Here is a 17,928-nt window from a genome sequence, read left to right on the forward strand (position 1 = left end):
TTAATTAGCAACAATGAAACTGTGTGTAAGTGCTCTATAATCTAGTACAGTTCTAGGTACCTAGTAGGTACCTGATAGTCACTTGCTGATTTTCTCATGTTAGACCACATTTTGTGGGTTGTTTGCATATACTAACATTGTGGCAGGCTTAGCAGGTAACAAGATTGTCCCCGTATATGACTATTTGCTGGCGTTGCTAAGGCTGGCTGACAGGGATTTAAAAGTAGTAAAGACAAGGCCTCCAATACCTGTCTCTACTGAGCTCTTAGTAAGGTTGTAGGATGACTCAGTGAAAGGGGTTGGTCTAATTCATATTAGTTAAAGGGAAGTGTGCACTACGGTTTTCTTTACCACATGAGTGTGTTTCAAGGCTAACTGCGGAAGTAGATGCTAATGGCTCAGAGTGCTTTCTAAGGACTTTGTAACAAAATCTTCCAGCTGTGGTCCTGGGCACATGCACTATAAAATGGGTCTCTGTAACATTAACAGGGTTGCCTTTGGTGTCCATCTAGATTCCAAATGAAAAGAAAAATCTATCCCGAAAATGAATGTGGAGCCCTGCTATTTTCCAAGGAAATGGCATTCCCTTGTACAGAATCAAATCATTCATATAAACACAGCATCTGGTGGAACTCGAAGAACATTTTACATTTCTTGAGGTTGTTCTACCTTGCCTTAGAACTGCTTCCTAAGACACAATCATTCCCATTCTAATTCTAGATATTGAGTTATTAAAATGCTTTGTTTTCCATTTAGTGCCACTGCAGCGAAATGACTCACGACAGTCCAGGAAGCATTTAAAACAATGTATTAAGCAAATGACAATTCATTTTAAATTTTACACTATCAATTAGAACTTCACCTTGTATTTCGCATTCGCAGAAAAGCTGGTCCTCCACCGGACAGTGTAAAGTCGCACTTCAGATGTTTTTTGGTTCTTAGGGACAGAGTTGTCTGCCCAGCTGACCCTCACGGCATCGTGGGTAAGAGCCACAGCCTGTACACCTACTGGTGGGAGCATGGGGGTGGAGACATCTGGGACCGAGGTGGGGAAATCATCAAGCAAAGGATAATAATCAACTGGGTCAGTGGGATCTGGGTTTAAAAACCCACCAAATGAAACAAACAAATAAAGACATAAATAAAAGAGTTAAAAAAATAAATATCAGTGGTAACACATCACAATGAGTTAAATGCATGGCAATAATGATGAAAGGGAACATGAGAAGAACAGAAAAAAATACAATTAATTCAATCGGAAAACTCATTAGAAACAGTATTGCTATATCACAAAAAGAACTATTTTCTGTAATTCACTCATTTCCCTGTAGTGGTTTTATCAACTCCACTTTTGGTGGTCACTTCTAGCTATATATTTTAAAAGTCCATTTCTTCTTGGAGTGTTGCACATTGCTTCTTAAAAGGTCTAGTCTAGAGCTTCTCAGTTTTATAACTATACAGATAACTTAAACTAACAAGATCAAAAGGAGTGTCTGGTTTATTTCCTCCTGTTAAGGAAATAAATAGCTATCCAATATCTGTTTTTTATGTTTTTTCATTTTTCTCCTTTTCTAACTTGACTTGGTTTCTCTAATGCTTACGTTATTGCTTAGCTTATATCTGCATAAATATTGTTTAGGCAAGAAACAAATAATAAAGCCCAAAGGGCTCTGTGGTCTACAGCAATCCGTCTATGGCTATGATTGTGTAAAGCCAGACTGACCAAGTCCATGGTCCGTGTGGTCCAGTGATATGGTTGATAAGTAGGTTTCTCCTAGCACTTGGCGTGGCAGGTTGTCTTGGACTGAAATACTTAAAGAAAGTATGGAAGTATCTGTTTTACCCACTTTCCCACAGAGTTATTAACTAAGGCTCTTAAAGCATACCTCTATTCTATATTACTTGTTCCAAAATGTCAAGTTCCATGGGAAGACTACGTTATGGACTGGGGAGACGGAATGAACTGCGTGGGGCACACACAGGCTTTGATCCTGATTAACATAATCAGAACCTGCCTGATGACATGTGTGGTTTTCGAAAATTCTCTAGAAAAATTTTATATGTATATCATTTTTATGCTGTGGATATCAGAATCAGAAGAGTTTATCTTGTGGCCATAGTAAGAGTCCAATTTTGAGGCTTTTATTTTATACCTAAGACTTTTCGGTTTTTGAAATTTTACCTTTAAATCATGTCATATGTATTCTCACTAACCAAAAAAAAAAAAAAAAAAGCCTTCAGGCTGGGCATATGATGACATTTGGGGAGCTGACCTGCTAAGATGTAGAGTGTCTGAGGCAGGGTACGTACAGAGTTTATATTTTTAAATAGCCTAGTTCCAAGCACAGCAGCTGCTGGCTGGTTTTGATGATTACTTCACTTTGTCCACTGTATCTCAAATACCTATCCCCTACTCATCGCTCTGTTTTCCAATGAATTATTTAGTAGTTTACTGGGCTGTGGTCTTTGGAGCAAAATATAAAACCTGAAAACAAAAACAGAACAAAAGGAAAGAAAAAAAAAGAGAAAGAGAGAGAAAGAAAAATGTGTGTTTAAAATTTAATGACAGAGCCCAGGCTTTCCACATTTCCTTTGACATGTCTTTTTATTAAGGGCTCCTTTAAACCCAAATGGATTTATGAAATGATGAAGGGGGAGCTGAAGAGCCTCCAGGAGGATCCCGATCAGTCATCAGGTTGGTGCATCGGTGACAGGTGTTTTGGGCAAACTGAAGCAGGTGCTGCCTCCCTTGTTTCTATTCTTAGCGGACTTTCCAAGAAGAATGTTATACACACAGGAAGACTATTCTGATTCACAAACCTCTTTTTTGCCCAGTCTACAGAATGTGTTGTACCACATTTGTTGTTTCTTTGCTTAACCTGGTTTTTAAACCGATATGAATTTAATAATAGTCACAGGTGCCATATATAAGGTTTTGAAAAGCCGTGATTCTACTTCAAGGAATGCTAACCCTCCATCTGGATGTTTCTGGGTTTTACAATAGTCTGTTTTTCATGACTTGTGCAGTTTCTTGGAGTCTCAGTTCCAGAATGCGTCCCTCAAATTTCAAGTAATGTTTGTTGGTATTTATCTATGGACTTAACATAATTAAAGAATTTCTGTCAAGTGTTTCTTGACTTTTTTAGGGAATCTGTTTTCAGGAATGGCTTGTCATTCTACTTGCCACCTCCTTTTGATCTGTACTGCCTAGTACAAGAGCCACTAATTACACGGACAATTTAAATTTAAATTATTAAAATTAAATACAATTTAAAAATCACTTCCTCTGTGGCACCGGCCAATTTTAAGTATCCCATGGCCATATAAGCCAATCCATCATCTTGGAGAGTACAGACCTAGAGCTTTTCCAACAAAGCAGACTGTTCCAGCAGGTAGCGAGCCCTGCTCTAAATACATATATACTACATACACTGCTAATTATCTTTCTCTCAGCACAGAAACTGAGTAGTTAAATTAAAAGCATTTTTTTGTTAAAAATTTTTTTTTTCTTGCTAAATAACTTTTTTCCAGTTTTCAGGTGCCTTCTATGCTGTTGATTTGCAGTGGTTATATTCAAGAGTAAAAACTAAATGAATTAAAAATTAAAAAGACAAAACATAGCCTCAAACCTTTTGCTAAGAAGAGAAGCCTATTCAATTCCTAATAAATATTTTGGTAAGAGTTCATGAATTTTCAGTTCACACACTAAAGTTCAAAACAATGACATAATTTTACATGGCTGGATTATACTTCATTCAGACATTGATAAAACGGTTGAGAAGAAACAAATTCAAACAACACACCTTATTCCCCTGCCTTCTTCCCTTCTCCAGGTTCGAAATGTCTTGTTCTTGCAACAATAAGAACTAAAAAGCTCTACTGCAAAAATAAAACTCTTAACATGCCCATTTGACCTGGGGAAACTTTCCTCAGCTCTAATACTAATATGTTCAGGATGAGATGAGGCCCCAGGGATGAGGCTCCACGTAAGAGCAGGTGTTTGTGGAAATCATCACGGCCTGGTACTTACTCCAGCCTGATGCATTTATTGCCTCTGATTTTTTATTTACTTTATGCTGGCCTCTTCCAAGTCTTCTCATGGGAATACTTGCAGAACTCAGAGACAGAGAATGTCTTCTCTGTGGCACTATGACACATTTATTGATAGAATTTCTCCCAGAACCTTAACCTTTGATTCCGTTTATTTGCCCTTTGTTCTCCATGATGTGGTGGAAACACAATAAAATAAGTCTGCCACATTCAGGAAAAGTATATGCTTTCCCTTTAGAAAGGACTGGTTTTATTCATTCCTCTTCAATCCCCTACTGACTTTACTTCAATAAGAAAATGCCTCACACAATTTCCAACTTTTGGTATCCATTCGTTCCCCCAGATCCATTAGGATTAGAGTCCTATCAGAGAAAAAATAGTCTTATGGATCACTGGTGTTTTAGAAACTACTCTGGGAATGTCATATGCCAAGGATTAAAGAATGACAATAAATTGAAGGCAGAAGTTAATGTCCCAAATGGTGCTTTGTGAACAGCTTATCTTTGGTTTATGTAAACTCTACTTCTACTACAGCTTTCTGCTCAAAATTGATTTTTTTTTTTTTTTTTGGTAACCTGAGTGTCCCCTTTTTGTGGGCTTAGTTTTGGTACGAAAGTAGTGTTTGGAAAGACTAGCCATAGTATAATTTGTGTGGCCTGATCACAAGCCCAAGGACACATTGGTGAGCAGGTGCTCAACATCTTTTATCATAGACAGGAAAGAGATGGCTTACTAAATACAAATTGTGGAAAGGATAAGTACAGCTAAAGTGGCCTGCTATCTCTCAAAGAACCCTGCTGCTGGCGGAACAAGAAAATAAGGGGAAGTGAAAATTCTAGACACCCTCCCTCATGTTATCTTATGGTTTCCTATTCTGGACCTCCATATGCCTCATCTTATTTAGATGTTTGATAGTAGACATTCTCTTGGGTGATACTTCTTATTTGCCCGTTTGGGGAGACATGAGCACTTCTGATAACACAATGAGAGAGCCATAGTGTCTCCACAGATAAATGAATACATTGACACATACCCAACATTTTGCGTACCATTTTAGGCAGATCATAGACTTGAAAACAGCAGCCAAAGATTCGAGCAAACTCTGGAACAACAACTTTGCCTTACAAGAAAATCTGGTTGAAATCAATTAAGTGATGGTATATTCGGAAACCATCATGTTAACAACTGTGAATTCACTTTACAACTGTGTATTCTCAACATAGTCCATGAATGGAGTTCGTGGGTTTGGAAAAAAACTGTACAAAGTTTACATAAATTTAGGATGTAGCAGAAGTCACAGATCCCACTATTTATTCTATGTTGATTTATTCCTCCTTGTCAGGACTTCCTACTCAGGCACCCAGTAGTTTTCCATATTCTTTAGAGTTCGCTGTGAAATCTTGCTCTCAGATCCTTTATTCTCATTAAGGTGAAACTAACTGATGAGTTAAATGAGGTCTGAGGCTTGTGGGTTTAGAAAGGAGCCAGGATCAAAGAATTCATTAAGAAGATGGATCTCTTGGGTTTTACTTTCAGATTTCAGCCATAAGGCTATTGGGGATGGTTGTGTGACTTTCCAGTGACTTTGAAAACCCCCCAGGGGTGGTAGCTATTCTTTTTTTGAGTAAGCCCAGCCTTGCTCACAAATTGTCTCTGTAAATGTCCTGAATCTCACTCTCTTACCCATTCCTTTCTGAGTTCCTTGGGCTCTTTTTCTCTTGTGTGCTGCCTTTATGGTCCAACTCACATAAGAATTCCTAGAGGTGTGAAACCCTGGAAGCAGCCAGTCCTTTCAATGTCATAAGGCTCTGGGCACTGTTGGGATGACCTATAGGCCTGGCTCAGGAAAAGGCGACCTGTCTGACGCAGCCTAGTCCCAATCAGTCCCAGGAGGTCAGCCCTTCCTTGTCATACTAGTTTGAAGGATCCTCTGTAGAGAAGCAAGTGGCCATTTGGGTATTTGGTGGCTTTTGTGCAGAAACTTTCCTGCCTCAATTGCACTGATTTGCAAGATGAGACAAGATGCTCAGGAGAATGAAGAGTGGTATCGGGCCACCGAAATATGAGCTACTGAGAGAAGACAGAGAAGGAGACATCTATATTCTCTAAGTCCACATACTAATTAATAGACTCACTTCCTCTCACTTAATTTTGTACACCAAGAAAATAATGAACTATGTGTGTGTATGTGTATACACACGTATACACAGATATGCATGCCCACATACACACTCAAGGCTCAGAACATGACGACATATGTTTTGTTTATTTGTTTTTTTCCTCTGTATTTTGTTTTATTTTGTTTAGGTTTTTTGTTTTTGTTTTTGTTTTTTCCCACCACAACTCAGACACTGGCTACCTTATCATAAGAGGATGAACTATTTCAGCTTACCTGTTATAGATCTGGTGGTGGCACTTTCATAAAGTGGAACTCCTTCTCCTGCATTGTTAAAAGCTTTTAGGGAGATTACGTAATGGGAACTTGACTCTGGAGAAAAACAGAAAGAAAATAAACACGTTGATTTATTTAGTGTACTGAAATATCCAGGGTAAACATTTTCCTGCAATAAAATTCAATATGATCTATTAAGTAAGTTGTTGTTTAAAAATGAGTGAGTTTGATTCTGGGAAGAAAGTGGCAGTGCTGACAATACAATTTTTAATCTTCCTAAATATCCACATAAAAAGAGACTGAATGACTAGATACACAACCACAAGCGTTTGGACAATTACAACAAAAGTAGGTGATGAGCTATACTCTCAAACCCCGAAATACAATAGCATGTGGACAAACCGCCAACTACCTTAGGACTTGTGTGTTATCAGCATCTGCATAGGAGAAATCAGAGAGAAGCTTCAAAACAGGTTAATTCTAAAATAATCATCAGCTAATCCTAGAAAATGCAGCAGGCCAATCTGAGGATGGTAAACATAAAACTCAAAACTAGCTTGCAAAATCTCCTCTCCGGGACAGGACATACACAGGGGACAAACTGCTGGGAACAGAGTTAAAATTTGAACAGACAAAAGCAACAGAAATGAAGGGAAGAGAAAGTCCAGAGAAAAGTAGAAGAGAAGAAAGTCATGAAAACTTGGGAAGCGTGTTATCATATAGCTTTTAGTGCATATCAGAGTTGGCCAACTTTTCTTGTAAAACACCCAGATAGTAAATATGAAGCTCTGCAGCCCATATTATCTCTGTCATGTATTCACCTGCATTTGTTTGTTTGCATCTCTTCAAAAATGTAAAAATTGTTCTTAGTTCAGTGGGGTTCAAACAAAAATAGGACCTGGGCCAGATGTGACCCGCAGGCTATAGTTTGCTGAGCCCTCAGCTCTGGTCTAATGAAAACAGGAGAGGGAGCTCTGTGTATTTAGAAAAGCTATTTGAGCATCTGGGAACATAGGGAAACAGGTCATGTGAAAGAAAGCAAGCAACAAAAATCAGTTGAGGCTAAATACTTTACAAAATAAACTGAGGAGAATACCATTCCCATAGACAAGCACATCCCCCAAAAGAGATCGAAAATACACAAGAAAAGTAGATCAAACTTTTGAAATTTATTATTTCAAAATGAGCTAAACAACATTAAGAAAATTAAACGCCAGATATACAAGAGTAACATAAATCAGAATTAGAAAAAAAAAAAAAACCCTCAGAAAGGAGGTGGTATCACTCAAGAAAGACTAAATAAAAAAATAATTTTAAAAATAAAGAGTAACTAGACGAACAAACAAGCACAAGGAAAAACAAAAAGAAATTCAGAGAGAGTAAAAGAGAATTCGGGAGAGAGTGATGAATAGAAGAGAAGAAAGGTCTAACCAACGAGCAATAGTTCTCCTTGAGGAGGAAAACCAAAGAAAGGGAACAGGACAAATAATAAAAAGTGCAATGCAAGAAATTTTTGCTGAGTTAAAAATCATATTTTTGGACAGCCACACTTTATGCCGGAAGGAACTGAAGTAATGTATTTGAGATATCCAAGGTAAGAAAATGTGATTCAAGGATTTTATAGTTAACAAAAGTTAAATATAAATGGCACACCCAAGCTGTGGTCGACATATAAGCAATGACAGAGTATTGCTCCTGTGATCCTGAGAACTACTGAACTACTGAGAAATGAGCTCCTAAATGACCAGGGAAGATACCCCAATAGTAAACTGGTGAACAACGAATGGTAGGAACTAAGAGTAAGTGAGAGTTAAAAGGGGAAATTTTATTTTGTAATGTCTACATGTTCTGATATTGTAGCTGTCCTATAATCATAAGTCAAAAATAAGGGAAAACAGAGGTAGTGTATGCACAAATCAATGTTTCAATAATTATGATTGATGGTGATGCTACTATTATTGTTATTCTGAGACTAATGTAATATGGGATAAAGCAAATGAATAATCATGAGATATTATAATTCTATCATCTCCTGTGTCCTTGAGAACCAGAAGATTAGTGTGGATGAAAGGACATAGTGATGTAAAACAAAAGAGATATGTAAAGTCTTAGTTCCTAAAATTTCATCGGAAAATCAGTTTAAACTCAAAAGGCATTTTATGTCTGCCCTAGTTCTATCCACTGAAGAAGTCTAGAGACATTGTCAATAACAAGTACCCCTAATGCCCAGATTGGGATTTTGAAAAAAAAAAAATTTTTTTTTTTTTGCACTGCAAAAAACAAGGGGTTCTTGTAAAACTGGGTGATTCTTGGCCTGAGGTAGGACACATATCAGTTGAGCCTGAAACATCTTGATGTAACCAGATAGAAAGGAAACAACCAAAGACTAAAAGGCTCATGTCAAATGGATTCAGGAATCAAATCAAAGAGGCTCCACTGACCAAAGATGAAGACAATCTGAGCTTCAGTAAAGGTAAGAGTTGCAATGAATTGAAACCCAACAAATAGACATGGATGTATGAGTTCATAAAGATATTTTTAAAAAATAAAAAAAGTTAGTCACTTCTGAGGTTGACAGAGAATGAAATTATTATCTTGAAAACCAGGTAAAGAATTAAATATTTCTTTTCTTTCTTTCTTTCTTTCTTTCTTTCTTTCTTTCTTTCTTTCTTTCTTTCTTTCTTTCTTTCTTTCCTTCTTTCCTTCTTTCCTTCTTTCCTTCTTTCTTTCTTTCTTTTTCTTTCTTTCTTTTTTAAAGATTTTATTTTATTTATTTGACAGAGATAGAGACAGCCAGTGAGAGAGGGAACACAAGCAGGGGGAGTGGGAGAGGAAGAAGCAGGCTCATAGTGGAGGAGCCTGATGTGGGGCTCGATCCCATAACGCCAGGATCACGCCCTGAGCCGAAGGCAGACGCTCAATGACTGCGCCACCCAGGCGCCCCATGAATCAAATATTTATTATGTTTTTCTTAAATAAACTCTACAACTGCGTAACCACACAGCATGTGAGGGGAAGCATACACTTATAATATTATTCCAACTAATAAGTAAAAACTCAATGATGGAATTCAAATATTACTATTTTGCACCCCAATGAACAAATGGATCTGGGCATTAAGCATTCATGATTGCTAAGACAAATAGAGAAACCTAGGCTTTAGGTATCTTCTAAAGAAAGAACACACTCCTTCTAGAGTCTTCCCAAGGGACTGAACCTACTTAGTCTGATTAAACCTCTAGATCCAAATGCCATTTTGCAGGAAATAGAGCAAAGAAACAGTTCAAGTCCAACTTAAAATAATTCATTAAGCTATATATTTGTTGCTTGTAGTTTTCTGTATCTGTCTTTTATTTTACAATTAAAAAAAGTTTTTAAAATGAGTGGATTTATTTCTGACAGGGAGTATTCTTTGAAAATTGATTAGATGGCTTTTTCTTCATGAGATTTTATGTGACCCAAATATTAGCATTCGAGATATTGACATGCCAAACCACAACGACATGAGAGCCACAATATAGCAAGAGGAATAAAATAAAATTATGTTTAATGTAGTCAAAGGGCTTCTATTAAGTGAATTGCTTCCCCTACAAGAGGGGATATTTATTTATTAATTTTTGCTGTTAACCTAGTTTACTAATAAGAAAGTAATTAGTCAGCAAGTGCTAAATGCACTTGGAGCATATGTAAAAGATGGACCTCTATTGTCAGCTTACAATCGTACATAATTCTGGGCAGAGAAAACAATGAACAATGAAAGACCACATAAAATTAAGCAGTACAGTGTGTGATACAACTTGTGAATGTTATGTGAGTTTAGAAGCCTGGAAAATAAGTGAGGGGTAGGGTCATCTAAGACTTCTTGGCAGATATGGACTTGGTACTAGGGTTTGAAGGTATGGGTAGTCTTTAGAAATAGAAGGATGATAGGAAGTAGAAAAGAATCTCAGGAAAAAGGTGTATGTCAAAAATACAGTTAGATGGGTCAGCAAAAATCCTTCTCTACTAGGAAACATCCTTTATACTTACTGGAGTGGAGACAAAGCCTGATTTCAAACATGATTTATCTATACAAGTACAATGTAAACATTTGCATTATGGTCAAGCTCCATAAAATTGCCTTTCTGTGGGTCAAATTGCATTTGGTTTCACATACACATATAGCACATATTTGCATTTATCTATGTATTTGTTTATCAAGGGAGTGAGAGAGAGGTCAGCAATTCCAGAAGTCGTACGCTTGGGGGTTGGGTTTTGATTTTGGTTTGGTTTGGTTTGGTTTTACTTTTTAAATCCGAAGGAGAGAGAAGAGGAGAAAGGAAGAGAGGTAGAAAGAGAGAGGGGGGGAGAGATTTAGTCACAGGGTATGAGAGGGTGCTAGACAGTAATTCCTCTAAGTAATTCACCTAAGGAAAGGAGCCACCACTCCAAGATGTTATTAGCATATGGAAGGCAGTCTTCTAGTCTATCAGCATATGGAAGGTAAGCCACAAATCTGTAACCTCAGATTCCTACATACACGGATGCATGCAAATCTACACATATTCATGGAAAAATAAATGACAAAGTCTGGGCTTCCTTAGTCAACATGTCAACCATAAGGTCAACAGCAACAAATTAGGAACTGTACTAAGGAAGTAAGGAGGGTGCAATAAAATAATAAAGCAGGTCTCATTTATACAAGGTATTTAAATATGATTGTTTCATGCTGACTTCTCCACTTGGAATTCAGAGTGAAGACTGTCTGATTTGATCAGAGGCTCTTCACTTCCTGCTCGGAGTTAAGAGCTGAAGCTCACTATAGTATGGTCTATGAGACATTGAATTCATGCCTTCACCACTCTTTCCCCTCCTCCCAGCTGCCCAGCTTACACCTGCTTAGAAAACATGCTCTGAAAGCCTCTGCAACATTTGTGCACTATTGGCTTTCTGTCTTTTGGAGTGCATATTATTTCTCATTTAAGAGGGAAAAAATGGGGGTGGGGGCTGGGTGGCTCAGTCTGTTAAGCGTCTGCCTTCAGCTCAGGTCATGATCTCAGGGCCCTGGGATGAGCCCCAAATTGGGCTCTCTGCTCAGCGGGGAGCCTGCTTCTCCCTCTCCCTCAGCTGCTCCCCTGCTGGTCTGCGTGCACGCACTCTCTAATAAATAAATAAACAAATAAAATTTCAAAAAAAATGTATCTTAACTGGTTCGTTTTCACTTTACTAGTTTGAATTTTTATTTCAATCTGAATTGTAACAACATGTGCACCTCATCTAGCTGCTCTCTGGCTCCTGAGCAGTATTCATCATTTCTTAATCTCTCCCCCATAGGAAATGTGAGCTAAATGTCATTTCAGTGCCGACGCTTGCTTATAAGTCTCTGATGGTCTGAGTAATGATAGCTTCTTCCACTTGATCTCTAGCCATGGTATGGGATACGTTGGCTAAGAATCTGGAGTTTTATAATTCCTTAGCTGTTGGATTAATGAATTACACAAATTGCTAAATTCCACAGATCCCACCTGTGCTGTGCACACCTGAGGGGAGACCTAGCTTTAATTTAAATAAAACCTGGTAATGGCTTAGCCTTGGGAAAGGGAAATAGATTTGCTATGGAATTGTAACTGGTATAAGAATACCATCAGAGCGAGCGGTCTTGCAGATGATTCGGTCTGGTCTTCTCCTGTTTTCAGTTAGTCATTTAAGGCTCAGGTAAGTTCATTGACTTTTCTAAAGTAACATAGAATTACCAAGGAAATGAAAGACCTAGGTCAACCCTACAATCTTTTTTGTCTACCCTTTCCTCCTTCTTCTTATGAAAAAAAAAAACATCTTTCCTTTATGTTCTTCATAGTCTACCTGCTCATTAACATCTTTTGAGCTTCCTCTGGCCTCTGTAAAGATCCAAATGCTCCTGGATCTCCTAAGAAGTGACAGGAATATTTCATGCCCCCACAAAGCTTGATTCAGAACTGAATCAGCCTAAACAACAATAACAAAAATATTACTCAGTTATTGGATAACAGTGGACAGTGGGCTATAATGCTTTGATCCCCTTTCATGTTGTGATATTGGCATCTTTATTGTGTGTTGAGGGGGAAAGATGCTGGGAGCAACTGAGAATGAGGGGTTTCTCCCCCTACAAAAGGAGAGTGTCATTTATTGGCACACCACTAGAGGGCAATGTGGAGCTATTTTCCTGCACATGCTCAGAGCTTTTAAACTTTAAAACCAGTAAACCACAAAAAGACTTGCCTGGAATTGCTCCCTCTATAGAAGAATCAAATGAGTTAAACACATTTAATATCATAATGAATTCCAAATGAATTAATCATTAATTATGGTCAGACCCTATTGTTCAGGAATACACTTAATGACAATTATGACAGTAAATTTAGTTTTTGGATTTACTGAAATGATGCAGATACATGGCTTGAAAATGTATCAGTTGCCTCTGGAAAATAAAGTACGGCAGTATTTTTTCATTTGAATTTACTGTGATCGAATCGCACTGAAATAACTTGGATTTTGGTGGATGTCCATGGGAATTATTTTTAATTATGGATATTGTGAGTGATTCCACAGATTTCAAATTATTGATCAGCTTTTCATCACTATTTGGCCAACTTTTCTTACAGAATACATTGGATTGGGATAAAGGAGCCTGAAAAAAATACTTAATAACTCTTTGAGCCTCTAAAACACATGGCTCCTGGCCAGTATCTTCTTTGTGACCAGGAAAAAAGAGGAATGAATGCATATTTACCGATTATAGGGGTTGTAAAGACAAGTGATGGGTAATAGAATTCTAGATTCTCTTTCCCCAGAGAGTTGGTAGGTGAGAGACCCATTATTCTAAGAGCTTTTGTTGAGGCTTTCTTGAAGGTAGTGAGATGAATGGCTCTCTAGGGCAGAGGGAGTGAATCAAAAGACCTGTGGAAAGCTCCTCCGGGACTAGACCAAGATGCTGTACTTGGTAACAAAAGCCAACGAGAAGAACATCATTATTTTTAATTAATATTTGGTGTGAATTAAATGCTACTGGCATGTGCCACATTGACAGCCTATAGTCCTTTACTCATTACAGATTATGTACTTCACTCAGTGGCCCCCCTTCATGCCAAGGGCTTGTCAGGGCCCATTCTCCATGTCCCTGCATCTTTTGCCCTCCCCATTAGCACTGCCAACAAGTCAATTAGAGAACATTAGAGTGGTAGCTGTTTTTCCTAATGCAGAAGCCTGCTCGTTGCAGGAAACCAGGGCTACCGTGTGCACAGAGTCCAGGCCACTGGATGGTTGTCGGATGGTAAACGTTATTGGACACCTCTGACCCCACTGGACCTGAACCATTTAATTAAGTGTAATGGGTATATAGCAAATAGATCTGATTGCATTGATCTCCTAAAAGGATGAGTAATTCATATTCGAGAAAGATGCAATGTATATAATACATTCAATAGTCAATTCTATTTCATTACATATACTTCTTTGCAAATTTAATTAATAGCTAATCTAACCAGCACTCTTATGAAGGTTTTGTTTTGTTTCTTTTTGTTTTTCCTTTGCTAGGAACACTGTCCAAAGAATAGTCAGATTATAACACGACTTGTTCATTAACCAGTCTTTACAGGTACCAGATACTCAGCTAGTCTGTGTGAGTATCTGAATTATGATTGTATTTCTTTTTTAACCTACCAAAGTCTTCACTCACCAGGAGAGAAGTCAGGTAAAAATAAACTTTTAAAGAAATGTTTTAGTGCTTGGCAGATAGAAGATGCTTAACAAGTATTTGTCGAATTGATGAATGTATGAGACACAGCAAGGCTATATTACTTAATGAAGTTTAAACAGCAAACCCCTTATCAATCTGAATGCAGAATTGAGATTTCTTGATCCTGAACGGTACCTTCTGAAACCTGTAGGTTCATGAAAAACTAGTCCAATGAGATTGTACAACGTTTCCCCTTCTCACTTGCAAATTCACATTCAACTATTTCTCATCCATTCATTTGTTTATTCATTTATCAATCATTATTGAGCATCTTCTGTGTCTGAGACATGGTTTTAAGTTTTCTAGAGTATCTAAAGATTAAGGGGGGAAAAAACCCCTTACCTGCCTTGATGAATCTTTTTTCTTTTTTCCCCCAGTGTTATTGAGAAATAATTGACACAGATTATCGTATAAGTTGAAGGCATACGGCATGATTAATTGATTTATATATATTGTGAAATGATTACCAAAATAGGTTGAGGTAACACCCATCTTCTCATATAAATACAATAAAAAAAGAAAAGAAAAAAGAAAAGAAAATCTCCTTGTGATGAGAACTCTTAGGATTTATTCTCTTAACAACTTTCCTGTATACCCTATAGCAGCATTAGCTCTAGTCATCACGTGGTATGTAAGAGCCCCAGTACGTATTTATCCTGCAACTGGACATTTATACCTTTTGACCAGCTTCCTCCAATTCCTCCTCCACTCTTCATCTGGTGACCACAAGTCTGAACTCTATTTTATGAGTTTTTTTTTTTTAAGGTTCCACATATAAACGAGATCATATAGTTTGTCTTTGTCAGACTTATTTCACTTAGCATAATGCCTCAAGGTCCATCCATGTTGTTGCAGATGGTAAAATTTCCTCATTTTTTAGGGCTGAATAATATGCTTGTATACACACACACGCACACAAAATATGTAACAGCTTCTTTATCCATTCATCCATCGATGGGTACTTAGATTATTTCCATGTCTTGGCTATGATACTATGGTAAATAATGCCATTATGAACATGGGAGTGCAGATCTTTTTGAGTTAGTGTTTGCATTGCTTTTGGATATATTCCAGAAGTGGGATTGTTAGATCATATGGTAATTCTATTTTTAATGTTTTGAGGATCCACCATAGTGTTTTCTATTGTGGCTGCACCAACTTACAGTCCCATCGACTGTCCAGAAGGGTTCCCTTTTCTCCACATCCATGCTGGCATCTGTTATCCCTTGTCTTTTTGATACTGGCCATTTGTTGAATCTCTTAATGAAGAAGCTGTGTTGGAAGTTTAAAATAAATCAGAGTAAAGTGTTCTACAATCAGAGGGAGGCTTTGAAGGGAAGATGGAAATTTTGCTGAATCCTTTGGTGAAGAAAGGTTAAGAATAAAGAGTGGACTGAGAAACAAACTGAGGGCTTCAGAGGGGAGGGGGGTGGGGGGAATGGGATAGGCTGGTGATGGGTAGTGAGGAGGGCACATATTGCATGGTGCACTGGGTGTTATACACCACTAATGAATCATCGAACTTTACATCAGAAACCAGGGATGTACTGTATGGTGACTAACATAATATAATAAAAATATTATTATGAAAAAAAAAAGAATAGAGAGTGGAATGAACAAGTACAAACTCACAGTGGTTGTAGCATTGCACAAGCTAGGACCAAAACTTGAAGACAGTTAACAGTTTCTCCTCCTCCTAACACTAACCTTTATTGGATGTCTAACTAGGCCCTTTCTTAACTAACTCACACCCTTTACTTTATGTAATCCATACCTTAATCCAGTGTCTGACATACGGAAAGTACTCAATAAATATTTGTTGAATCGATGAATGATTATCCTCCTTTTATAAGTACATAGAGAATTTTTAATTTCAAAGTTCTTATCCTCCGTACTACCTCCTTTTTACTGAATAAGAGGTGGTGAGTCGAAGAACATTTTTTACATATTTTGAATTGGGCCTTTAGGGATATTAAATCCACAGAACTATGCAGTTGAGGAAAGATGAAAACGAGACTGCAAGTGGGTATATCTCAGAAGCTATTGTAATTGTCCGGGTGAAAATCTCAAGGTCCTGGACTGGAGTATTCTAGTACAAACGAAGAGCAAAAGATGGGTCTGAATAATAAAATTTGTAGATGTGTTTGGAAGGAAGGTGGGGAAAGGGAAAACTCAAGAATGACTCCTAGATTTTGAGTCTGGTAGTGAGATGAGCTTGTTGCTGGGACTAGAAAGTCAAGAAGGATGAGAAAAAATTCAGTTTCCGTCTTATTTGGTATAAAGAGGAGGTGGCTTCACAGATAAAACAGACTGGCTACTCTGGGCTTCGGTCCTGGTGTAAGAATTGCATATACATAACCTGTGCTGGGAAGGACTCTTACTTTAAGCCTTGGGAAGGCAATGCATCTACTCTTCCAAATAATCTCCCAAATAATTGCTTTTCTACTTTTCCCCCCACTGAACTAACTAGTTGTCTTGGTGTTTCTAGGCTCAGACTAGAGATTATCTCCTTAGAATTATTGGCTCTACCTGGCGAGTGCTACCAAATTCACGCAGTATCTTCCATCACATTGAGGAGAAGCAAGCTCTTTCATGTGTAGGGAGCTTTGATTTTAAAAACAATTTTCGAATCAAGTAAGTCAAAAATATCACACAGTAGATAGGGCAGGGGTAATCATTTCCATTTTAGAAACGGAGACACTGAGGTCTCGTTGTAATCATTTAAGCCAGAGAAGACACAGGAAGAGCTGAGTGCCTTCTATGTGCTCAGGTTTGTTCCTCCATAGTGCCCGGACAAGAAGGTCTAGGGTTTTCTCTGACCATTCTGCAGGGCAGCCTTTGGTCACCAACTAGAGAGGATAAACTCTTCGCCGGCTTCAGTTAATGCAGTTAGTGAGGTGTGCTTTGGCAGAGAGCACTCAGAGTCGGGAAAAATGACAGAGTAAATGCTTAGATTATGAAGCACTATCAACAGCTCACAAATGGAGGACTTAATGAAATAATTTCTCAATGAAGCTTTACATTAGGAAATTTCCAGAGACAATATAACCAAACAGATACAAGTTTTCCTCTTGTGTTCATATGTTTTGAAGAAAAACAAAATAGATTAGATAAAAGACAAGATGTTACTGTTAATAGGACCACCTAAGGACTTAATAAAAAAACACCAACACTGTTCATTTAGTTAATTCCAGGAAACAAATCATTAATTTGATTTAAAAAGTCAAACTGACTCTCTAACATAAAGAGAAAAAGAAAATACATTAAAGTCTTTTGGTTAGGAACTGAAAGAGGAAGAATACCTTTCCCTTTTACAGATGCTTGCCATTCCTTCCCCTCTTCCTACCTCCTTTCTCCTTTTTCTTTACTTCCTGGGCTTACTCTCCTGACTCATTCCTTTGAATTCTAGGGGGGGGGCAAAGGGAACAAGAAAGTAGAAAAGAATAGAAAAGAGAAGATATGCAGAGAAAGAATGATAAGCATATGAATACATAGGTCCTGGGGAAAGACAGTAGATGCTACCATAATGCTCCGAGTACTAGTTTATGGGCACTTGGTGCCCTGGATACCAACCCTGCCAGGCTTTTCTTCACATGCTTATCTTCACAGGAACCCTAAGAGGTGGGTACAGTGATTTGTCCCCACTCAAGAGATGAGAAAGTTCAGACTTAGTGATGGTCACAGGACTCATTAAGAAGCAGTGCTTGAATTCAAAGCCAGGACTGTCCTACTA

The 17,928-nt window shown here is 37.9% G+C and overlaps 1 protein-coding gene across 1 annotated transcript in view; it reads right to left on the minus strand.

Annotated features, from left to right (window-relative positions):
- The window catches only part of LOC123787556 (netrin receptor DCC), a 184,087-nt gene that overhangs the window by 15,941 nt on the left and 150,218 nt on the right, over positions 1 to 17,928 (minus strand). The window contains exons 8-9 of the mRNA XM_087869705.1: positions 6,443 to 6,538; positions 863 to 1,035 (exon numbers count right to left, since the gene is read on the minus strand). Coding sequence (XP_087725831.1) covers positions 863 to 1,035; positions 6,443 to 6,538 — 269 coding nt within the window. The remainder of the gene's footprint in view (positions 1 to 862; positions 1,036 to 6,442; positions 6,539 to 17,928) is intronic.

Source organism: Ursus americanus, chromosome 19, assembly GCF_024610735.1.
Source record: "Ursus americanus isolate L20-20 chromosome 19, mUrsAme1.1.p, whole genome shotgun sequence".
Classification (NCBI taxonomy): domain Eukaryota; kingdom Metazoa; phylum Chordata; class Mammalia; order Carnivora; family Ursidae; genus Ursus; species Ursus americanus.